Raw genomic sequence first — 22,982 nt, 5'->3', positions numbered from 1 at the left:
CTACGTGTCCATGGCTAAGAGCCATCTGCGGGACCCTTCAAGGGATCCAGAGCTTGTTTGTTTTCTGCAAGCACATTTATCATGGGCCTGGTGCTACAGCCTCTAAGAGGCTGTGGCTCACATGGTACGAACCAGAGTCCTGGTGTCTCCCTACTCCTTGTGGAAACACTCAATGAGGTGGCGATTGGCACAGTTGTCTTCCTCCTCATCCACTCTTCTATCCTGCTTCTGCTTTGCTTTTTTGCTTCCCTCTGCTCTCTCTCCTTCAACCGTTCAGTCTCTGCTAGGTCTGCCTGCAACTAACTCCTAGCTGAGCATCTCCCAGACACAAGGCTCTTGCTCTCCTCCAGGGCTTAGCCTGGCTGCTGAGGAACGTCCATTGCTTTTTTCTGCCCTGGTCTTGGGACTGAGGTCTGCTGAGGAATGAGAAGTGAGTGAGAACCTGGGGTCTGTACAAGCTGTACTATGCACACTCCACCACAGGAGGAGGCTGGATGCTGTGAGGAACTGAAGAGTTGTAGTGGGAAGGACATGTTTCAGTGTCTCCAGCAGTGGCCTGGTGTCTAGGGGACTCCCTGACCAGCTACAGAGGGGACAGAGTGGAAGTGGGTGCTGGTAGCAGTGTGTTTTGGGTGCTCCTGTCCTCTGGCTACCAATAACTCTATGTACCCTGTCACTGCCAGACCACAGTGGAGATGAGGGCACAGGGCTGGTGTCACTAGGAGAGAGATGGGAATGGAAGCACAAACACAACATGGTGCAGGCACGTTGGGGATGTGTGAGTGAGCTGGAAGAGGGATTTCCCTGTGGGCAGATGAGTTCTGCAGGAAAGGGGATGACAGGAGCTCAGACATGAGCACAGGGCAGACAAAGGGAGAGCCCAGAAGGAGCAGCAGCAGGCAGGAGGTCTCTTCCAGGCAGGGCTGTCTTGGAAAGCAGGCAAGGCTGAGCCATCTCCCCACACTATTGCTCCTGCCTGTCCCTGCTGCATGCACACAGCTCAGGCAGTGCCCTGTGAGGAGCTGTTGGGATGAGCTGCAGGCTCAGGCTCCTGCCCAGGGCTCTGCTTGCTGGGGATGGTGGTGGGTGCACCACGGGCTGAGGGGGGTGCTCCAGAGCCAGGTGGGCCCTTGCCAGTGTCCTGCCACACTGCAGGTGTACATGTGTAAATGATCCTCCTCTTAACTCAGCGCTGCCTCCAAGACACCTCTCTAGCCTCTGACTTTTGTTATGGACTTTGACCAGGGATTTATAGATATATTTTTTGTCCTTTCTTTTCCTACAACTGTCATGTTACTAACTGTTGACTCAATCTATCTGGGAAACCAATCTGTCAATGTAAGTGCACTTAACCCTTGGGTGTTGTCATTAGTTGACTGGCTTTTGCTAAATAAATCTTTCTATTTCTCAAGGCTTTCTGTTGTCTCCTCCTTCTTGCTGACTGTCTCTTTCTGTACTTCTCTCCCTCTTCATGCTGGGAGGCAGCACCAGCAGTGTCATTCCTTGGAGTTGCACAGACCCTCTCCAGCCCAAGAGAGGATTCTCTCTCCTGTGGGAACCCTTGCTTGTGATGCCAGCCATAGGCTGCCTATGAGCGTGAGGTGCCCCAAATGTTGCTGGGAGTAGAGGGTTTTCAATCTTCCCCTTCAGCCACTGCACAATGCAGGCTTGTCTCAGGGCTGACCCTCGAGGGTTCCAGGGGCTTCCTGGGATCTGCAGAGCTCTCCACAGAGATGCTAAGCAGCGCTTTCAGGGTCTGGGGAGATTTCTGACCGTCGGGGAAGGACAAGTAGGGAAGAGCTTCTCTTAAAGGATGGGGGAAGCGTTGTGCAAGGCAAGAGCAGCAGACAGCCGGGGCTGACTGCTCCCGAACGCATTTATTGTGCCGTCGGCAGGAGCGATGGAGCAGTGCCCTCCCGCGGCGGCTGCTCGGCGGCCGGGGCTGCACCGGGGGCTGCGGCCTCCTGCGCCCGCTGCTCCTTCTCCCACAGGGCCTTCAGCCTGCGGTAGTACACCTTGCAGCTGTAACCCTCCTGGGAGCTGTTCTGGATGTGCACCTTCACCGACCAAAGCATGGGGAAGACGCGGCAGCACGACATGCACTTGTAGCCCTGCTGGGGCAGCGGCTGCTGCTGGGAAGCAGTGAGGATGTCCTGGATTGTGATGCTGCATCTGCGGCTGGCCAGCCTGTCCCTCGCAGGGGGCTGGGCACTGTCTGAGGAGCCAGAGGAGCAGACAGTGACGGAGAGGTCATCGAGCTCCTCGTGCTCTTGGGGGCTGGCGGCCAAGCTGCTCAGGTGCTGCTCGGTGGCTTCTTTGGCACTTAGGAGGTAGCTGTAGGGTGAGAACCAGGGCCGGTAGATGATGTCGGTGCAGGCAGAGAGCTCATTATCTGCCACGGCTGCGGGGACACAGGCTGCAGAGGAAAGGGCCTGCAGTGAGTCCGGGGTGCTTGTAAGAGCCTTGGCCCCCCATGGGCTTGAGGGCATTCATTGCTGGGGACCCTTCCTCTCTGTCTCTATGGGATGAAGAGGTGACTGGCTCTGTCTCAGTGTGTCCCCCTGGCATGGAGGGCACCATCCCTTCCCCCATGAGATGCAGGTGTAGGGATGGACACAGGATGCTGGCAGGCACTGAGGCACCAGCATATCAAAAGGCTCACCCAGTAGCCCGCTGGAGTTGTCTGACGAAGAGCTGTTCTGGCATGCAGGCAGTGACAGAGGGGCTGAGCTGGCACTCTCAGGGGCAGCAGCCACAGCTTTGGGGATTTCTGTTGGGAAGGCATGGGAGAGGAATCAGTGCAGCTCAGAGGTGGGGAGTGAATGCAGAACCCCATTAGGTCCCCAGAAAGCAGCTGCTGCCACAGACCCACCCAGTCCCCTTTCCCCACCTGTGCAGCCAAACCATGCCCAGCCAAACCTCTCCATGGCTGTCTGCCCACAGGCCCTTGCTCTGCCACAGGAGGCTGCATGATGCCATGGCCATGCCCAGGGAGTCAGGAATTTTCCCCACAGCTGCCTACCCCTCATTCCCAGCTGGTGAGCACTAGGTTCACCGGACAGGCTGTCGGGGCCTAAGGGGCACATGGCCTCTGGGCTTCTTGTCCCTGTGCTCCAGGGCATGACCTTGACAGAAACAGTATGCAGGACAATGTTATTGCCCTAGTGTAGCTAGGCTCCTGCACCATGGCACCCATGCCATTGCGGGCTGATGTCACAAAGTCACACACACCTGGTGTGGAGCAGGATGCTCCTGGGCAGTGTGCTTAGCCCCTGGGATCTTTTGGGAGCCAGTGCAAGAGGACAACCAGCCTGAACAGGTGAGGGAACCTTGCTGAGGTTGGCAGGGTAGAGCTCAGGCTCTAGGTGCCCCTAGACAGCCCTTTTCTGCTTCTTGAGTGACTGGTTGGTAAGGGCCCCATCTCTGCAGACCAGGCAGGGAGCTGGCAGCACACCTTGCCTGGTAGCATGGAAGGGACAGGCCCACTGTTCCCTTGCTATTCCCTTGGTAAATCCTCTCTCTCTCTTTCTTTCCACAACCTGCTTCCCAAGTCACCTGGTGTCAGGTAAGAGATGCTCTCAATGTGTTGGCAGTGCCAGCATGGACCCTGGGCTTGCTGCCACCCTGTATTTCCCTATACCATCCCCACTGCATGCACTGCCCTGTACAGCCCTGGCACAGCCTGGCTGCCCACAGCCTCTGCAGAGCTACAGGAGCAGCCTCCCAAATTGTGTTTCCATGCTGCTGGACTGGGAGCTAGCAGATAGCTCTGAGATGTGACATCCTTGCCATGGTCCTGTCTCCATCCCAGCTCACATGCCCTCTCTGTTCCTTTTTTCCTCCTCCAGTGGACCAGAGCATGTTTGAGAATGCCAGTGCCAGCACAGCACCCACTCCACGACCACAGCACATCCCAGCTGTGCCAGGTGTCCCACAGCCCTCACGCCCTGCTGGCAGCCAGCACTTCCGCAACCTGGGCAAGGCCGTAGGTGCCAAGGTGAATGACCTCCTGCGCCGCAAGGATCCAGCTGGCCTCCCCAGCATGGGGGTGATGGAGGTGAACGCCAGCGCCGGGGCCATGCTGAGCACAGGACAGCCAGCTGGCGAAGATGGGTGAGTGTCCCCATGGTGTGCACCCCGTGGCAGGGCTGCTGGAAGGGCCTCAGCACAGGGTTGAAGATGACTTCTCTGTGCTTGCAGGGCTGTGGGGCTGGATGCCTTTCCCCGCCTGGACCCCCCACCTTCCATCGGCAAGAAGCGGACACCACGTGCTCTGAAGACCCCCCAGGACATGCTTATCGCACCACAGCCAGCAGGGACCAGCCAAAAGAGCAGCATAGAAGAGCCTTCTGAGCCACCCACAGCCCACTCTGACCCTGCAGAGGAGCAGCTGGAGATGAGGGACCTATCGCCTCCACAATGCCCTGCTGTTCCCACCATGATGGGCAGCCCAGAGCCCAGTGAGGACCAGCCCACTGGTGCTCTTCCCGTGCCTGACCTCATCCATAAGGGCAGCCTGGAAAACCAGTGGCGGGCAGGAGAGAGGGCTACTGAGACCTCACCTCACATAGAGAAGCCTTCCCAGAGACCCGGGCTGGAGCATGAGCCAGTGGGGAGCACAGGGCAGCCGGAGCCGTGTGCTCCCAGCTGGGAGGTGGAGGGGGCCCATCCTGACCTACTGTCCTTTGAGTAGCAGCAGCGGTGCTGCGGCAAGGGCACCATGGAGGCTGGCTCTCACAGGTGTCCCTCGCTGCCACTTACCATTTTTGGGGTCCTGTTTGGAGAGAGGGGAGCCCATGGTAGCAGAAGTCATTGCTGCTCCAGTGTGGGGTTTGGGGATGCATGACACCGCTTTTCCTTGGATTCCCAGGAGGGGCACAGCCTGCCCTGCTGTGGCTTCTACAGCTCCATCCTGAGCCTATTAATCCCCTGGTCAGTGCAAAGGTCCTATCCTCTTATGGTGCCACCACCATGTCTGCAGCCAGGGGCCATGCTGAGCTGGGGACAGAGGATGGGCTTGCTCAGCAGCCTGGGTCCTCATGCATAGGTGCAGAAGCACCAGCCTGCCCCCAGTGCTGCCATCTGTGCTACTGGCAAGTGGCTCCCTATATCTGGGCTGCCTCCCCCAGCCTGGAGCATGTCTCAGCTTACATCATGTGCTTGTTGAGATATGTCATCCCACCTAGTGGCCAGTGCCAGGGAGCTGGGATGGCAGACATCCCCAAGGCCTTCTCCAAGTGTCAACCCCTTGACATGAGCTTCCCCTGTGACATCTGTCTTTGCAGCAGCGTCCCAGCTGCAGATGACCTGCTTATGTTTTAGGCTCTAACGTGGAACAGGGCTGGGTGCCTGGGGATGCACGTCTGTGTCCCAGTGAGTGGGCTGAGGTAGGGACGAGAGCTCCCTATCAGACCTCCCTTCAGCTCCTGCTTGTTTTCTTGTCTTGCCCCAACCATCATGGACCATACTGATCTGCCCATGCAGGCAGCCCATCCCATGTGGTCCAGTGCCGCTGCTCTCCTCCTCTTGCTAGGATGGTGATGTTTTGGCAGGTCTAGGGCACAGGAAGCCACATAATCCTCTATGATTGCTTCCCTGTGAACTGCCAGAGAGCCAGCCTGTGCCCCCCGGGCTGGCACAAGGAAGCAGCAGCAAGATAGCACTTTTTGCTTAGAGCTTTGTGCTTCCTCTCCCATAAGGTGGTTTTGAGAGGAAAAGCTCCAGATATGGGTTGGAGGAGGCTAGGGGCTCATGGATGGGGCGCCTCTGCTTACAGCTCCTCCTGGGCCCTGCAGGGTGGTTGGGCTGAAGAAATTTCTTCCACCACCCAAAGCTTGAATGAAGGAGGCCATGAGCACAAATCCCTTTGCCCTGGGAGCAGCCACTGTGCCTCCATGCCCACTGCTGTGGTGGGTGCTGTAGTGATGCTGAAGAAGGAGGGAGACACCAGAGATGGACAGAGCCTGCGGGCAGCTTGTGGCTGGTGCTGAAGTCTAACATACCCTGTGTGTAAAGTGATTATGCTGTGCATGGATGATTCCAGCCTACAGACAGAACTTTATATGAGTGTATATATATGTGTATGCTGCCTAGACCTACACTGCATTGTATATGTTGATGAAAACAAAGACTTGTAGCCCCTCTTTGAGGAACCAGTGTCTTCCAACCCTGCCGATCACAAGGGTCCAGTCCCTCTATTTATGTTGTCTAGATCGTGTGTGTAGTTTGGGACAAAAGATTCAGGTTGCACAATAAATGTTGTTGTTTTTTTAACTCACAGACACGTAGCAGTCCCTCGATGGGAGGGGAGGGCCTGCACCAGATGGGTTTAGCCCCCTGAGGCCAGGGACCTGCTGGAGACGGGCTGCAGAGCGCGGCCGTGGCCCTGGCAGCCCAATGGAGACGAGAGGTGTTGCAAAAAGCTATCCTCCAGCACCAGGCTTGCTGGGACGAGGGGGGCAGCTGTGATAAAGACCTCAGCTTAAGGGAGCTGTCCCCAAAAAGCGCAGCCAGAAACCTTCAAAGGACGCCCCCATCCCGGGAGCCCGGCTGCGGGGAGAGGAGGTGCACTGGCGGATGCCCGGGCGGAGGGGGGAACGTGGCTGCCCTGCTGCGCTCGGTGCTGACGGAACAGGCCCCGGCCGATGGCGAGCTAAGGGAGTGGGAGCGCAGGGGCTGAGGGGGTAGGACTCTGCAGCCCGTTCCCGAAGTGAGGGGACAGGAGCTTCGGAAGAAAGCCGCCCACTCCCCGCGCTGCGCCGACAGCAGCCGCGGGCTGGCCCGGCCCTGCCCTGCCGCCGTCTCCGCCCCGCGGGCGGGGTGAGGGACCCGGGCGGTGCCGCCGCCGCTCCGCCCCGTTTCCGGTGTCATGGCGGCCGGAGCGCTGCGGCAGCCGGGCCCGGTGCCGGTGCCGGTCGCGCGGCAGCGGCGGGGCAGCTGCAGCGGCAGGGGGGCGATGTGAGGCGGGACGGCGCCATGTCGGGATGCGTGTGGGGCGCGGCGCCGCTGCTGGAGGCGCTGGGCCGGCTGTGGGAGGTGCAGGCGCCGCTGGGCAGCGGCTCCTCGGCCTCCGTCTACCGGGTTCGCTGTTGCGGGGACCCGCGGGCCCCCCCCGGCGCCGTCAAGGAGTTCGTGCCGCCCCCGCCGCGGCCTGGCCCCGCTCGTCGCCCCGGCGCCCGCCCGCCCGCCGCCGACTGCGCCGAATACGGCTTCCGCAAGGAGCGCGCCGCGCTCGAGCACCTTCGCGGGCACCGCAACATCGGTAACGGCTCCCCGGCGCCCCCGCCTCGGCCTCCAGCCTGGGCACCCCGCCCCCAGGCCCCGTTCCCGAGCCCTCGCTTCTCGGGTGGCTCCCGCGGGCACCTCCTATCCCCGCGGCACTCCCCAGGACAGTCTCTCCCAGGGCACACTGATGTTTCCCGAGCCAGTTCCTCCCCACACCTGGGTGAGGAACCCCTTCCAACCAGGAACGGGTACCCCAGAGCGAACAGGGGTGCCCCCAACCCACACCTGGGTGAGGAACCCCTTCCAACCAGGAACAGGTACCCCAGAGCGAACAGGGGTGCCCCCAACCCACACCTGGGTGAGGAACCCCTTCCAACCAGGAACGGGTACCCCAGAGCGAACAGGGGTGCCCCCAACCCACACCGGGGTGAGGAACCCCTTCCAACCAGGAACGGGTACCCCAGAGCGAACAGGGGTGCCCCCAACCCACACCTGGGTGAGGAACCCCTTCCAACCAGGAACGGGTACCCCAGAGCGAACAGGGGTGCCCCCAGCCCACACCTGGGTGAGGAACCCCTTCCAACCAGGAACGGGTACCCCAGAGCGAACAGGGGTGCCCCCAACCCACACCTGGGTGAGGAACCCCTTCCAACCAGGAACGGGTACCCCAGAGCGAATAGGGGTGCCCCCAACCCCTTTAGGAGTATTGGCTCCCTCGCCCGGAAACTGCCCCCCCGCAGGCAGGGCTAGAGACCCCCCCCCAGACCAGTGTGCCCCTTGGACTGGCACCCCTGGCTGGGCTGGTTTGAGAGCCCTGGACACTCAAAGTGGTGTCCCTATGGCAGGTGCTTCCTGGTATCCTTGTGGGGTAACCTCTGTCCCTGGACTTTGCACCTACAAATGATTCCCTAAGGTGGGCAGGAGCTGAGTGTCATCCTTGGGGGGTGCCAGAGTGGGTTATTGCAGGCAAGGCACCCCAAAACCATCTGTTGGACAGGACTGCCTGAGCTGCCCCCAGTAGCCATGCTGTCCACAAGGCAGCAGAAGGGCAGTGCTTGCCTGCCAGCCCGGCTGTGGCAGAAACCCCTGGGCTGCCTGTGTCGGTGGCAGTGTGCTTGGGACAGGAGCAAGCCTGCTCATCAGAGGTGGCTGCTGGACAGCCCCAGGTTCCCCTGACATCGATGACTTTCTTTTTTTTTTATTCCTGTGGTGTTTGTTTTGGGGGTTTTGTCTGTATGAAATACTTTCTAATGCTGTAAAGTACCCTGGAAACTCAGTGCTTGAGTTCCCACTGTGCTAAATTGACCAGGGGAAGAGATTGATTTGTTCCACAGTGAGCAGTGCTACTTCTGTTTTACTCAGCAGCAGCTGCCTATCTGTGTCCTGGTATGGTGGTTTAGAAGATGTAGTCTAGCCTAGTTCTTAATTATAAGCAAGGAACCCACCCACAACATCTGGAGACGATCCTTCTGAGCAAGAGCACCCAGCCCTATCAGTGGGCAGGATGTGAGGTTGGCCTCTCCTCTGAAGCCCATAGGTGTGACATAGCAGGTGTTCCATGCTATTTCCTGCTGAAGTTTGGTTTTCCCACCCTCTGAAGATCACACTTTGTAAGACAAATGAGTTGCTTCTTGCAGCTTTTGTGGTCTTTTGGGCAGTAGTGGAGAGCAGTGGAGCGTGATGACCTTGCAATTGCCTGTCAATGTGTCTCACCGCAGTGACGCTGTACGGTGTGTTCACCAACCACTACTCTGCCAATGGCCCGTCCCGCTGCCTGCTCCTGGAGCTGCTGGACATCAGCGTGTCTGAGCTACTGCTGCACTCTAGCAACCAGGGCTGCTCCATGTGGATGATCCAGCACTGCGCCCGAGATGTTCTCGAAGCCCTGGCTTTCCTGCACCACAAAGGCTACGTGCATGCAGACCTCAAGCCACGCAACATCCTGTGGAGTGCAGAGGAGGAGTGTTTTAAGCTCATTGACTTTGGACTTAGCTTCAAAGAGGGGAATCAGGTTTGGAACATGCTGCATTCTGTAATGCTTCTGGCTCATGGTATGACCTGTTCAGAGTAGGAACTGAGATGGTGCTGAGGGTTTTCTGAAGAAGGCTGAGGTGTTGTCTGGCCCTGGGAACAGAAGCTCCAGTTTCCATTCTCCTTGCGTATCTCTGGTTTCTGTCGATGTCTTTGGCTTTGTGCTACATAAATTCCAACGTTAATCATGCACTGAAAAAAGTAGTGTCTCAGCTTCCTGGGAATTTTGCTGGTTTTAATGTGGTCAGACAATTGGGAGCACCCAGATCTGAGGAATTTCCTCTTATCATCCCTTATCATGCATACTAGTAATCCAGGCTTTACCATCATCCTCCCCAGTCAGTTGTATTATCTTTGGCAGTGTCCTTGTGCTTGTCTTTCCTTTCATCCTATATTCAGCAGCTTCTCCAGGAAGTCTGGAGAAGAGGAGGCTTCGGGGGGCCTTCCAGTATCTAAAAGGGGCCTACAAGAAGGGTGGAGAGAAACTGTTTATAAAGGCCTGTGGTGACAGGACAAGGGCAGTGGCTTCAAACTGAAAAGAAGCAGATTTAGACTGGATGTTAGGATCAGATTCTTTACTATGAGGGTGATGGAACACTGGAACATGTTGCCCAGGGAGGTGGTTGTGACCCCATCCCTGGACATATTCAAGGTGAGGCTTGACAGGGCTGTGGGCAGTCTGACTTAGTTGAGGATGTCCCTGCTGACTGCAGGGAGGGTTGAACTAGATGAACTTCAGAGGTGCCTTTCAACCCAGACCATTCCATGGTTCTGTGATCTCTGCTCTGCTGCTTGCACGGTGAATCCTTTATTAGTAGATGATAAGGCTCTTTATTTGCTTCTTTGGTTTCTTCCAGTCTGCTTCCTTTACCCATTCTGGGAAATATGCTGGCCAGATGGGTGAACCTTCTGCCCCTGCTTTGAATGTGCACCAGGTGTCAGCTTCCCCTCACCACCCATGCCTTGGGCAGCAGCATGATTTCCTTATCCAACTCAAGACTATACTAGTTTTATTTGTGACAACTCTGCCAAGCTTATCCTTGCATAACTTTTCCTGTCGTTACTGTTTAACAGGGAATGGCTGTAGGTAGAGCAAGGTCTCGACCACTTTCATCTCTCAAAATGCTTTAGATGGGAGGAGTGGAACTCCACCTTGCAGTTTTCACAGATGGTATTAACACACTGGTGGTGTTTTCTCTATCTGTGAATGTTGTTTGGTGGGGCTCCTAAACAGCTGCTTTTGCCGTGCAGGAGGTTCTGCTCTCAGCTGATAGCAGGAGGCGCACTGATCAGCAATTTGTGTATCAATTTTTTTTAAGTTCATAAACAACTTTTGAGCTCTGTTGCCTGAACATATCTTTTGCAAACTATTTTCAGTAAGAGAACCCAGATAGTTTTGATTTGAGTATGCCCTGACAAGAATTCCCAATCCTGTGCCTTGTCCAGGAAGTAGGTTTAGTCTTTGTCATTCATGAGTCACATCAGTATGTCTAAAACAAGCCCTCCTGTGTTAAAACGATGCAGCATGAAGTTTGTCTTCGGACCATTGCAGTACTTGGCTAGACAAAGCCACAGCTGACTGCATGATTGGGTGCTGGCTGTGAGCAGGAGGTTGGACTGGAGACCTCCAGAGCAGCCCCTTCAGCCAGCACTTGTATGGTTCTATCATATCCTATTTTCCTTTAAGCAGGCAGTGTGTGGGCACTTTGTTTTACTTCACCAGCCATGGCAGCTGGGCAGGCATTGATTGCTACAGTGCTTCTGGCTGTGAACCAGCAAAAGGAGTGGGAAGTGTCTTTGGTAATTTCCTTGTCTGAGCATTAGGTGCTGCTTCCTTCTTTGAGTATGTTTTCAGAGAACATCAGGACTTGAATAATTGCAGCTATTACTGATCCTCACTGTTCAGACTGGGCTCTTGCTGCTGTCGTGTGGCTGACATTGAGCACATTGTGGGTGTTTGACCCTTACCTTGAAACTTAAACCATCTTCTGTGCATATGAGGGCTTAATGGGCCAGTCCTCAGTGATACCCAACCTCTTCCAGCAATGCTATCTTTCAGATATTAGTGGGATGTCTGATGTTCTGTTGGGAGATGTTTTCCAGACAGGCTTGTTTTTTTCCCTCATCAACACAGCAGTGTACTGACTTGAACTGCCTGCCTAACTCAACTGGCTGTGCAATGCTTTCTGTCAACATCATAGAATCACAGAATTGTCAGGCTTGGAAGGGACCTCAAGGATCATCTAGTTCCAAACCCCCTACCATGGGCAGGGAGACTTTCCCTTAGCTCAGGTTGCCCAGAGCCACATCCAGCCTGGCCTTAGAAACATCCAGGGATGGGGCTTCCACCATCTCCCTGTGCAACCTGTTCCAGTGTCTCATCACTCTCGTGGTGAGGAACTTCATCCTAATGTCTAATCTAAATCTGCCCTCTGTTAGTTTGGATCCCTTCCCCCCAGTCCTATTCACTATCTGACACCCTAAAAAGTCCCTCACCAGCTTTCTTGTAAGCCCCTTTCAGATACTGGAAGGCCACAATAAGGTCTCCATAGACCCTTCTCTTCTCCAGACTGAACAGCCCCAACTCTTTCAGCCTGTCCTCATAGGAGAGGAGCTCCATCCCTCTGTTCATCCTTGTGGCCCTTCTCTGGACATATTTCAGCATATCCAGAGAAGAGAATTTAGCAATAGTATTTTGATAACCCATTTAGAAATGCTTCTGTGAAATGATTTATGGATAAAGTGGAGAATCTTTATCTGGAAAATGAGTGTGTGTTTGATCTTCCCTAGGATGTGAAATATATTCAAACAGACGGGTATCGGGCTCCAGAGGCAGAACTGCAGAACTGCCTGGCACAGGCAGGGCTCCAGAGTGAGACGGAGTGTACCTCTGCTGTAGATCTGTGGAGTCTGGGAATCGTTTTACTGGAAATGTTCTCAGGAATGAAACTGAAACATACAGTCCAATCTCAGGAATGGAAGGTGAGTGAGAGCCGCTGCAGGCATTTGTTTGCACTACGTGAGTTGTCCTGTTTCTTCTTTGTAACCTGGATTTGCACCTGGCAACTAGAGAGTGTTCCCAGGATGCTTCTCTAATCCCATTGCCTTGAGAATTAAGGTTCCAGAGACATAAACACCTGCCTGCCCTGTGAGACTGGTGTGTCTGAATGCTGCCTCTGTTCAGATTACTGAAAGCTAAAGGTTCCAAGAGTCTGTGGAGCCTGTGTCTTGCCAAGATTTAGGAGGTGAGTTGTGCTGGCAGAGAAGGAAGAAAGAAATGGATGGCTGATGGCTGCCAGGTAATTCAGCAGCACAATGACAAAGGAATTATTTGATGGTTTTGGTCTTAATGTTAGCTCTAATTTGAGGATCTTATAAGGCTGTATCCTGAGAAAGAAAGAACTAGACTCTTGTGTTGTCAACCTGGAACCCGGCTCTGTTGTCTCTGAAAACAGCTTTGTTTTGTGTTCCCCTTCCCAGTAAAAGTATCCTTTAAGCATCATAACCTCCTCAGTAACAGCAGCTTTGCCTGCACATGGAAGTTTATAGCTTTCGTACAGGCAAATGGAGACAGCTTCATCTGTTGTGGGCTTGCTGGTTTAATGTGTGAGGCTGGAGTGCTGGGGATCTCTCACAAAATACCATAGTACCATAGCCCTCTGCCTCCAGTCTAGAAGATGATGGGATATTGCAAACTTTACACTGGGTTTTTTTTTCCACCTCTCTAAACACGGTTTCTCTTTTTTTTCCCAGACAAACAGTTCTGCCATCATCGATCGCATATTTGCTAGTGAAGGGGTTGTTAATTCAGCCATTCCAGCTTATCACCTCAGAGACCTTATCAAAAGGTATTTACCATATTTCCTAACTGTTGCTTAAAGATGTGCTCTCTCATGCCTTGCTCCTAGTATCTTAGAGCCCACACATAACAGTTTGGCAGAGTTTGGAGTAAGCACATTAAGAATATCAGCCATGATGTTGTGCAATTGCTGTTTCTGTACTTGGCACGTCCTGCCAATGAGTTTGTATTTGGGCAAAACTGGAAATGTTTCTGACAACCCTCCCCTAAAACAGCAAAGAGAATCCAAACAGTGTTGCTTTTAGAATGCTGTCAACTTTTAAATGCAGTTGTGTAGCTTTCTAGTTAGAGGTCTGCCAAGGGGATCGTTGCCACTGTGTTGTGACTCTGCTCTGAGGCTACAGAGTGAACGAGGACACAGGTTGGCAGAAGTACCTTTGGGAGTCACTGATAAAGCCGAGTAGGGGATTTTCTGCAGCAGGCCTTGGCCTATTAGCTATTTGGAATCCTATTTGTTGAAAGATGTGGCAGCTCCTTGAAGTGCAGCCACTTTTATGAGACTGCATGTGCTTAAGAGACCTGGGATAAATGGCCTGGGGAGGTGGAGCTGGGATATGTCATGTTTCATGGGAACTTGTAAGCGAACAACTTCCAGCATTCGATGCTTAGACACATCAAGAAGGAAAACCTGCTGTACCATGTACCCAAAGTGCCTTCAGGGGATCCTTCTGGTGTGTTTCAGCTGTTGATTGGAATATGTGCTTCTCACTCTTCTCTCTGTACTGTAAGTACTCCAAAGATAGGGTAGTCCTCTGTACTGACTTCCAGCCCAAGTTGAATGTGTCACTGCAGGAATGTCAGGTGCAAGAGCGTAAGGGTGTGTTCTCTTCCAGCATGCTTCATTGTGACCAAGGAAAGCGAGCCTCCGCTGAGAAGGCTTTATGCAGCCCGTTCTTCAGCATTCCCTTCGGTAAGCTGTGCCTGTCACCCCTGCTCAGGGCCTCCTCAGTGTGTCCTGAAAGCAACAGAGTGCAGTTAAACTCTGTTATTTCTGGTTCTGGCCTTGTAACTACTTCTTTGCTTTTTGTGGCACTTGCCAGCCCTCTGTGGTACCACAGCAGGCAGGTCAGAGTGCTGCCTGCACTCGCAGTGCTGCCCAGCCCCTCCAGCCCTGCAGTCTTTAGCTTCTCCAATTAAATTCTGCCCAGATCAAACTGACCACAAGTGTATGGCAGCAGCATTCATTTAAAGGGACAGAAATAACCAAGATATTTACCTAATGTTGTGACTGTTAAGGTGCTTTTGAAGAGTGCAGTGCTACTTAGGGTGAGTGGGTGGTTTTCCTTATGCCAGCTTTCCCAGTTCAGAAGCCAGGAAGATGAGTGACTAGAGCAGTAGCTGGTGGTAGCATCTGTTACTGCCTCCTCTGCACAGGTCAAATAGTCTGAGTGCTTTTTCAAGGTGTAAGTATATTGTTGCTGTAACTGACCTGCCTCTTCTGGTGCCCCTGTGGCAGGTCACAGGTAGATGTCACTGTCACTTCCGTCTGGCACTTTTCTCTTCAATTTAATAAATTTAATCACATGTTGACACCATGCAGGTTGCAGGCTGTCAGCAAAATGTGGGCTGAGACTGCCCTGTTCAGGCTCATATCCCTCCCTACTTTCTGTTCCAAAAGCAACACAGTAGCATTCTCTAGAGGTTTCCTGCTTTCAAGAACACCAGTGAAGAGCTCTGCATCCAGCTTTCTTACAGCATATATTAATGTTTGAAGTATCAATCTTCTGGCGGGGCTGTCATTCTCCCTTGAATCTCAGCCCTGCTTTTCTTAAGCTGCTTGGTGTATCTTGCAGTGAAGATTGCCTCTCGAGGTCACATGAAGGTTCCTGTGTATGAGGCAAAGATAACAAACTTATTCCTGTTTTAGACTTCCCTCGCATCCTAGAAACTGGGACTGTAACCAAAGCCACCTTCCCTGGCTGAACCTTGCAGTCAGCATTGCTGTAGAGCAGAGGGAACAGTATATTGGCAATGCTTTCTGGGCTAGCTTTCAACACACAGACCTCTAACTGTTACTAGGAAGGTGGTTCTGTGGTTAGTGCTAAAGTTTATATAACAGCTTCAATTTTTCTTCGTTTTCTGTGCTGGTTCCCTTCCTTGCCAGCCTTGTCTACACAAAGAAGCATTTACTGTTGCTTTTCTAGGAAGACAGAAAATTGTGTCAGTGCCTTTCACTTGGACATGGTTTCTCTGTTTAGAGAAGACAGGCGAGTGTGTCTTTCCGTGTCATTTACAGCTAAGTCTTGACTTTCCAGTTCATCAGCTTCTTTCCTGAGCTGCTTGCAGGCTCTCTCCTATCAGTGTGGTTTCTATCACTTGGCACTTTGAAAAGGATCAGAACAGCTGGGCAGAAAGTACCTCCTAGGGCAGAAGGATATTGCGAGAAATGCGTTTGTCACATGGTTACAAGAAGAGTCCTAGGGGATGGTTTGTCTCCCTCTCTGAAAAAAGATATGTGAAATGAAGGATAGGGCTTACCTGAATAAAAGTGGCAGCATATAAGGCCAAGGTGTTGCTTAAATACTCTTCAGTCCTTGGTTCATCTGATGTTGTCTCTTGGTTGCCAAGAGCCCTGTGAAAAATGCTCTCAGAGGTTCATGTGAAGCTGGTTATCTGAAGGCAGCACCCTCCTTTGAAGGGCTTTCCCTGAGCACACTCTGGGCTTCGTCTAGACTGATAAGGCTTTTCATGCTCTAAGCTTTTCATTAAGACTCTTCCACGTCAGATAGGAGATTTATATTGTGTGCTTGCCTGTCAGCTCCTCTTGCTCTGTGAAATCAACACCACCTGTCCGTGTCTGGCAGAGATGTCACCTCCTTCATAAGTGTTGTTTGCTTAGCTTGGAAAAGTACTTCCAAGGAAGTAATACCCCCCTATCTTTGCAGAGTTAGTCAGAAGGCTCAGACTGGAGAACTGGAGCTATTTTGTCCCTTTTCCCTCCCCTCTCTCACTGTCAGGTGGGAGAACTGTGGGCTACTGCTATGGTGGTTGGCTGCTGTAGCTGCCAATACAAACGAAACCATTCACATTCTCCAAGTACAATTTGAGCTCACGGATGTTAACTTCCTGACTGGCCTACCAATCCCTTTCAGGAACATGAAGAGATGGCACTGTCCCTGCTGCTCTGAGTGGCAGTGGACTTTATTTCTGCTGCTGTGAAGCTGTTCACAGAATCACAGCTCACCCACCTGGTGTCCACCCTCTCGTGGCCATGCCTTATTCTGTAGCATTGCCTTGTTTAAGTAGCTAAGTCATTTTCCCAGTTTCTATGTAGTGGTCTTCAAAACACCGCATCGCAGTTGGATTTTGAAAGAAGGAAGATTTACATGGTGTCTAGGAAAAAACTGAAAGATATCCCAGAGATCTGAGGCTTGTGCCTTAATGATAACTTAAGGATTGGAATTACAGAAGCTGGCCAGCCTGTTTTCAGCTTGTCTGGTAGCAGTAGCAGGAGAGGCAGGTTGCAGAGTAGTTCTTTCATCTGTTGGCATTGCCATAGATACAGGGCAGTTTGCTCAGCTAGCACAGGTCTTGAAATCACATTGGTTTCTGAATCCGAGTTAAGCAGACATAACTCTAGCCTTAACTTCTGCAAGCTTTGTAATTTTAGAAGCAGTTTTAGATGTTTGCCTGATTACAGAATGCACTGAAGCCTTTGGAGGCATCTCAGTGCACAGGTGAAGATAAGCTGGAAATGGAGAGAATACAGGCTATGCATGCAGGTGATAGCAAGAGAAGCACAACTGTGTTGCAAGGAGCAGTAGGTGTTTGTGTACAATAGTGGATGTTCCTGTTTTCTTGCTCCTTTGGACTTTGATTTCTTTTCTGTTCTCTATGGGTGTCAGCTCCTCATATTGAAGATTTGGTGATGCTCCCCACGCCTGTGCTGAGGCTGCTAAATGTTCTAAGTGATGCTTCTCTGCAGTGCGAAGAAGAATATGAAGGTTGGTGCAAGCTGTGAAGATCCCATATAGTAATGCCATCTGACAAACTGGTTGGTTTGGCTTTGGGGAGGCAAAAGTAAGCAGAAGAACAATGAACAGATGCCAGAACAGCCAATAAAGAGCTGCTCAGTTGAGATTTGATACCACGTTAGGTCAACTGCACTAACAGATAATAAGAGATCGAGACAGAAAGTGGAGCTTGTAGTGAGCTCTCAAAGGATCCCAGATTTTTATTTGTATTAAACACAAACAAACAAAAGATGGGGTTTTTGTTTGTTTGATTTGTTAAATGCCCACAGACCTCATAATGTGCTTATGGCTCTGAGCTTTTGGACAAGCATAGGGCTCCAGAGCCCGGTAGCAGAGATTCTTAAGTTTGCTAATGAACTTATCCAAGATGGGTTGGACTGGATGATCTTGGAGGTCTCTTCCAACCTGTTTGATTCTCTGATTCTATGATCTCATCAGAGAACTGAAATACTTGATTTGAGTTGTTAAACTATAACAAAAACTGTACTTATTAGATGGCAAGATGTGATGGAATTGGCATTTTTCTTGCTCTCAAATCCATGTGAGTGGCAAAACCTAAGAACTTTGGAGATGTGAGTTTAAAAGGCTCACACAAAGGAGACTTTGTGGCGGCTATTTTGCTGCAGTTCCCCTCCTCCAAGCACCATAACATAAAAACACTCACAAATCCCAAATGTTTTAGCTACTGGAAAGCTAAGCTTTGTGTGCAGGCAAAAGCACTGTCCATGTGCTCCAAATCTTGCTATCAAGGATTCACTGCCTACAGTCTTTCCCCAAGCCTCGGTTCAGACACCTTGTCTCATTATGTGGCCATTAAGCAGTTTCAGCTTCTGTTCTGGCACCTCTCGGTTATTTTAAATTGAGAAGAAGATGATGTATGTTAAATGAGTGGCCTTGATGTGTTCATCTTCATTTGTTTCTTGGTTCATCCTAGTTTGCAAAGTGAAAGACAACCAGCTCTTTTCTTTCTCAGATATCCTGGAAGACATAAGGGAGGAGTGTCAGAAATATGGACCGGTAGTTTCCTTGCTTATTCCAAAGGAGAATCCTGGCAAAGGCCAAGTACGTGAGTGAAGGGAAGAGGCTCTGTATTCCTACATGCACTCTGTGTGCTGCAGGACTGCTGCTCAGCTGCTGAAAGTCTCCCCACTGATGGCTGTGCTAAAAATAACTGGTTGTCTTGAAGGACAGCACAGGTTGCTTCCTGGTTATGTAAGGCTGCCTAAGCTGGGAGATGCCCAAATGGCTTTAGCAGGGAAGCCAGGATACATGAGGGTAAAAGAAGAAGCCAAGGAGTGGGAGAGAAAGCTTTCTTCAAAAATGAGGAGCAGGAGATGAAATTCCAACTCAGAGATGCAGCTCCTTCTCTTTTAAAGCTCTGCTGCTCTGGGCTCAATCAAGGATAGAAAGGGAAAAATGTATTCAGGAGCTGGTTGCAGGGTTGGGAGGGAGGGAGTGACATGCTGCACTGGAAGTCCTATTTCTCTTTCTCTCTTTCAGGTCTTTGTTGAATATGCAAATGCTGGTGATTCCAAAGCTGCCCAAAAAATGCTGACTGGAAAGATTTTTGATGGCAAGTTTGTTGTGGCTACATTTTACCCACTGAGTGCCTATAAGAGAGGATATCTGTACCAAAACTTGCTGTAGGCAGTAGCAACAATCAGGAGAGTTGTCTTGCTCCTCTTCCTCACATGTTTTACAGTTGAATGTATGAAAGAGCTTCCTAGCCCTGCTTTTGAGTCATCTGTGAAGGAGAGATGCAAAGGACTTAATTGGGCTTTGAAACTTTTATTGCTGCTTTGTGATGTGCAGAGGAGGCCAGGATGGCTTTCAGCGTGTGCTTGTATGTGTGTTGTGCTTGCTCGTTTACATTGGGTATGTGGCTTTGCCCTGGTGGGTGCTTGGATAGCAGGAGTGGTGACTCTGGGAGGCCCAGCAGATCTTGGCAAGCACTTTTAGGTGATTTGAAGTGAGACCATTGAAAGTCTTTGCCATTGCAGTTGGCTTTGCTCTAGGGAGAGGATTTCTTTGTTCAGCTTTCCTATACCTGTGCTCTTCTCCAGTGCTGGAAAGGAGGAAGGAGGCTTCCTTTTTTTTTTGTTGGTACCTATACTAAGTAAAGAAACAGAAGCACCATCTTCTCCAAACCAAGAGGACTTTTGAGTCTTCACACCATGTAGAGCTGAAGGAGGCAGTGAAATCAGATCTGCTGAGCCTACAGGTGTTACCCTGTCACCACCTTGTGACCTGAGAAGAAGAGCCATCCATCTGACCTGGCACAGATGGCACGCTAGGCAGTGAGATGTAGATGATGGTGCCTGCAGTGAGCTGAATTTTCTTGTATCCCTGGGATGGATGGGGACTAATGGTGAATGGATACATGTCATTACTGCAGTGCCAGACTCAGTCTTGACACAACCTGTAATCACTTTGTAGCTTGAGGTGATGTGAAAACCTTTGTCATATAGAGTCATCTTTGTAGCATGTACCCTGATGCTCCCTAGCTCTGATGCCAAATCGCCTGTAGTACATGAGTGTCTTTAGGTGATACTTTTGGAAAGGAGTTCTACAGCACGCAGTATTCTCTGTGTCTCAGCATGACTCCTGCCCTGTGAGTCTTGTAAGAAAGAGCAAACATTTGTCTGTCTTGGCTTCATGCTTGGCTTTTCTGTGTTGTGTGGGTTTGGTTTTGCATTAACCCATTAGGCTTCTAGATTAGAAGCACTGACACTTTTGGTCCTTCATGGGTTACACAAAGGGCCTGAGACAATCTGAAATCCTGTGTGGAAAGGGCTCTGTCATTCATCAGACTTGGTCTTTCCCAGTGTCAGGGACAACAGTCAGATGTTTCTGGTGAGCAGTATCACTGCTTCCCCCCAGAGCATGTTGTTTGCTTGTGTGACTTCAGCATGCAGACGGAAGCTCGTTTGTTTAGCTGCCACCATGAGCTGGGTGGTGGCTGTTTCCCAGGGGTGTGTAAACCTGTACACCCAGTGGAGCCTCTCCCTGCAGAGGTGAGCACTTTGCTCCTGGCAAGTACAGTGTGGAACAGCCCTGTTTAAAGGAGGGCAGCATATTCTGGCTTATCCCTGGTACCAGTTTAGTGAGGAGGAGAGCCCTTGTGAATTCTTTTTCTCCAGCAGCTGCCCAGACCACCTCTGACCTTCCCTGGAATAATACCTTGAATTACCTTGCAGTTTACTTTTTACATCATGCTGATGCTGGACTTGCTGGAATGCTGCACTTAGAAGTTCCTCTTGATTTTTGCCCCATGCATATATGTGCAGTGGGTCAGGAGATCCAATGTCTGTAGTACTTCACGAGTCTGAGTTCTTCTCTGTGCTGGTGTAGAGCCCTCTCTACTGTGGCTGTTCCAAACTTTCCCCAGAAAGGACCAATCTCTTTGAATTTTTCTGTTGCCTTGAAGGTGGTAGCTTTTCCAGGGTTAAAAAAATAATCCCAGAATGAGTTTTAAGGTGTGATTTGCTGCTGAGACTTTTCCTGGGAATGATGCTGCTCTGGTATACGTAGCTGTAAGGCAGCTTTGCATAGATGGAGTGTGTGATTCATTGCTTCTAATTAAGCTGTCCTTGCAGTGAAGCACCTTTAGTGTCTGAGAGGAATCAGATGATTAACAGGGTGAGAGTTTTTCCTATGTGAAGAGGGTGTTTAAAGTAGTCTTAAGTATTGATAGCTATCAACTGACCTCCTCAGCTCTGAGTTCTTGCTGTCCCTGAGGGGCTGAGCTGGGATGAAAGCACTGGCCCAAAAATTCACATTTTAAATGCCATCATATCAGCAGTGCTAAGGTGACTGCATGCATGCCTGTGAGCAGGCAGCAGCAGACCAAAGAGCACCTGCCCCACTGGCTGCCAGCCTGCATGTGGACACAAGGAGCTCTGCTGGGTGCAGAGTATATGAGATCTGTCACCTACAGTGTGGACATGCCAAGGTGCAGGACTTAACTGCATTTAAGTTCTCACATGTGTTTTTCTAGGACTGTGAGCAGCTCTATCATCTTTCAAGCATATCTTTCAGTTAAGAGTTACTCTTTGGATTTGCAACTAAGCTAGAGAGCTGTGCCAGGACTAATCTTTAGAGAGAAGATGCAACCTGTTCCTGCAGCATGGTAGAGCTGTGCCCCCAGAGTCTGGCTGGGGTTTTGTTCAACTGCTTTAGTAGGAGCTAAATAAATCTTCAAGATGCAATCTCCTGCTACCAGATTTTTCTCTCCAGATGCTCATTGACCAGGCTTGAGCACTGGGCTTGTGAAAAAGGAAACCCCAAAGCTGCTTTAAAAAAAAAATCCTCTTGGCAAAAGTTGAAGATGCTGATCTCCTGTCCTTTCACTGGATCCAGTCCCAGCTTCCCTCTACAGGCTGCGGACAAGGAGGTTTAGAAGCACCTCAGAGCAGAAGCATTTTATCATTGTCCCTCCCCCTCTGCCTTCAAAGCCTTTTTCTGTCAAGCTGAAGCTCACTCTGAAGTGTCCCAGTGATCTGTTGGTGGCTTGGCATAAGTTTCAGCCCTGCTAAAACCTTCTTAGCTCTAGATCTGAAGTGCGCGTGGTGATTGAATCCAAGGCATCTGTTGTGGTGTGTGCTTGGATGGGCCTGGCTCTCCTCACTTCTGAATTACTGCCTGCTTGAGTTGCAGAAGTGCTGAGGCTTTTCACATGGATGCTTGCAGTATCTTGGTCTGTGCTGCTGACACAGCTTCCTCCTCAACTAGCCGTTTGTGTAGCACAAACCTATTTAGTCCTAGCCAGGAGACAGCTGGATATGAAAAACAGCAGGCTGTGTTTGAGGGAAAGATCTGCTGTGAGGGGGAAAGGGCAGTCAGCCCTCCTCTCCAGGGAGAGGCAGCCCAAAGGACTGTGTCTCCTTGGAGCACATGTGTGAACGTTGGTGCTCAGCTGTCCCTTAGTGGTGTCAGGGTTTCATAGCTGATCTGCGAAGGAAATGTCACTGCCACTTGAAGAATGGCTGTCCTTCCTCTGCCACTGATGTCTCTGTGGAAGCAGCAAGGGAGAAAGTTCCTTGCACTTCCACCTATTTATTACACGCAAGGAGGGTAACTGGGTTTTGAACCAGTGCCGAAGCACAAGTCAGCTCTGATCTTAGTCGTATTCTTGGTGTTCTTGTCACTGGCTTCTAGCCTCCGAACAACAGCATAGCCTGAGCACCGTATTGCACCCAGGTTGTCTTTCCAGAGCGTTCTGTACGCTTCTCCCGCTGCGCCGGATCCTGTAACCATGTGCCTCCTCCCTTCGGGTTAGATGTCAACTGTTGTATCACGTCACGCACCGTTGCTGAGCAGATGTGTGCTTGATCCAGGTGATTATTAAACGATGCTTCAGTACAGAGTGGTTGTCCAACACTTTTGTCTCGGAGGACTGCTGCTGAAAGACCATGTGGCTGGGCAAGTTCTTTTTCACCCTCTGTTGTGTTTGGGGACAGCCCTGTGATCTAGCCATGACAGTGCTTGGCACCGGCGCTTGGCTGCGGGGACTAGGTTATCCCAGCGTGGCAGAATATCCCGCTGGGAGCACCAGCGTGATCTTTGCCTGGCCACAGCCCTTGTCACTTGGGGCTGTGCCTCCTGCTACAGCACGGCTTACTCATGCCGCGCACGGGTGTTGTCCGTGCTCACTCTGGCGTAACGGTTTCCGAAGTGATGTCACTTGGAGGGAAAGCGGCCCCGGCTGACGCGAGGCTCTGCTCCGGGAAATGCTGCGAGTTGCACAATTCCCTGCAGCTCCATCGGCTCCGGAGCCGGGCGGGGGTGCGCGGGCTGAGCTGGCGGCGGGGTGAGTAAATTTTTGGCTGCAGCCTCCACTCCGCCAGTAACGGGATGAAGATATTTGTGCAGCGGGGCTAGCCGCGCCAAGGCTC

The 22,982-nt window shown here is 51.6% G+C and overlaps 3 protein-coding genes across 8 annotated transcripts in view; 2 read left to right on the top strand and 1 right to left on the bottom strand.

Annotated features, from left to right (window-relative positions):
- The window catches only part of NOS1AP (nitric oxide synthase 1 adaptor protein), a 59,893-nt gene extending 53,614 nt beyond the window's left edge, over positions 1 to 6,279 (top strand). For all 6 annotated transcript variants that reach the window (XM_064147194.1, XM_064147191.1, XM_064147192.1 and 3 more), the window contains exons 11-12: positions 3,849 to 4,113; positions 4,201 to 6,279. In XM_064147194.1, coding sequence (XP_064003264.1) covers positions 3,849 to 4,113; positions 4,201 to 4,693 — 758 coding nt within the window. In that variant the 3' untranslated portion in view covers positions 4,694 to 6,279. The remainder of the gene's footprint in view (positions 1 to 3,848; positions 4,114 to 4,200) is intronic.
- SPATA46 (spermatogenesis associated 46) lies at positions 1,878 to 3,086 on the bottom strand. The gene is made up of 3 exons (XM_064148239.1): positions 3,023 to 3,086; positions 2,663 to 2,770; positions 1,878 to 2,401 (listed from the first exon to the last, which is right to left on the bottom strand). The coding sequence occupies exons 1-3, from the start codon at positions 3,084 to 3,086 to the stop codon at positions 1,878 to 1,880; spliced, it is 696 nt and encodes a 231-aa protein (XP_064004309.1).
- Positions 6,280 to 6,859: 580 nt separating the features above from the next.
- Positions 6,860 to 22,451, top strand: UHMK1 (U2AF homology motif kinase 1). Its single transcript, XM_064147189.1, has 8 exons — positions 6,860 to 7,261; positions 8,943 to 9,235; positions 12,046 to 12,237; positions 13,009 to 13,103; positions 13,948 to 14,024; positions 16,960 to 17,058; positions 18,062 to 18,150; positions 18,589 to 22,451. The coding sequence occupies exons 1-8, from the start codon at positions 6,976 to 6,978 to the stop codon at positions 18,733 to 18,735; spliced, it is 1,278 nt and encodes a 425-aa protein (XP_064003259.1). The 5' UTR covers positions 6,860 to 6,975; the 3' UTR covers positions 18,736 to 22,451.
- Positions 22,452 to 22,982: the final 531 nt, after the last annotated feature.

This window comes from Pogoniulus pusillus, chromosome 8 (genome assembly GCF_015220805.1).
Source record: "Pogoniulus pusillus isolate bPogPus1 chromosome 8, bPogPus1.pri, whole genome shotgun sequence".
Taxonomy (NCBI): domain Eukaryota; kingdom Metazoa; phylum Chordata; class Aves; order Piciformes; family Lybiidae; genus Pogoniulus; species Pogoniulus pusillus.
This window is presented reverse-complemented; position numbering and strand designations above follow the sequence as displayed.

What these genes read in the sequence shown, in the direction of transcription:
- SPATA46 (XM_064148239.1), bottom strand. Translation starts at nt 3,086, where the DNA reads ATGTGCCCCTTAGGCCCCGACAGCCTGTCCGGTGAACCTAGTGCTCAC. An exon ending in TCACCAGCTGGGAATGAGGG is followed by an intron (nt 2,771 to 3,022) that starts GTAGGCAGCTGT and finishes CCTTCCCAACAG; the next exon opens with AAATCCCCAAAGCTGTGGCT. An exon ending in CAACTCCAGCGGGCTACTGG is followed by an intron (nt 2,402 to 2,662) that starts GTGAGCCTTTTG and finishes GTGTCCCCGCAG; the next exon opens with CCGTGGCAGATAATGAGCTC.
- UHMK1 (XM_064147189.1), top strand. Translation starts at nt 6,976, where the DNA reads ATGTCGGGATGCGTGTGGGGCGCGGCGCCGCTGCTGGAGGCGCTGGGC. An exon ending in GCTTCAAAGAGGGGAATCAG is followed by an intron (nt 9,236 to 12,045) that starts GTTTGGAACATG and finishes GATCTTCCCTAG; the next exon opens with GATGTGAAATATATTCAAAC. An exon ending in AGAATCCTGGCAAAGGCCAA is followed by an intron (nt 18,151 to 18,588) that starts GTACGTGAGTGA and finishes TCTCTCTTTCAG; the next exon opens with GTCTTTGTTGAATATGCAAA.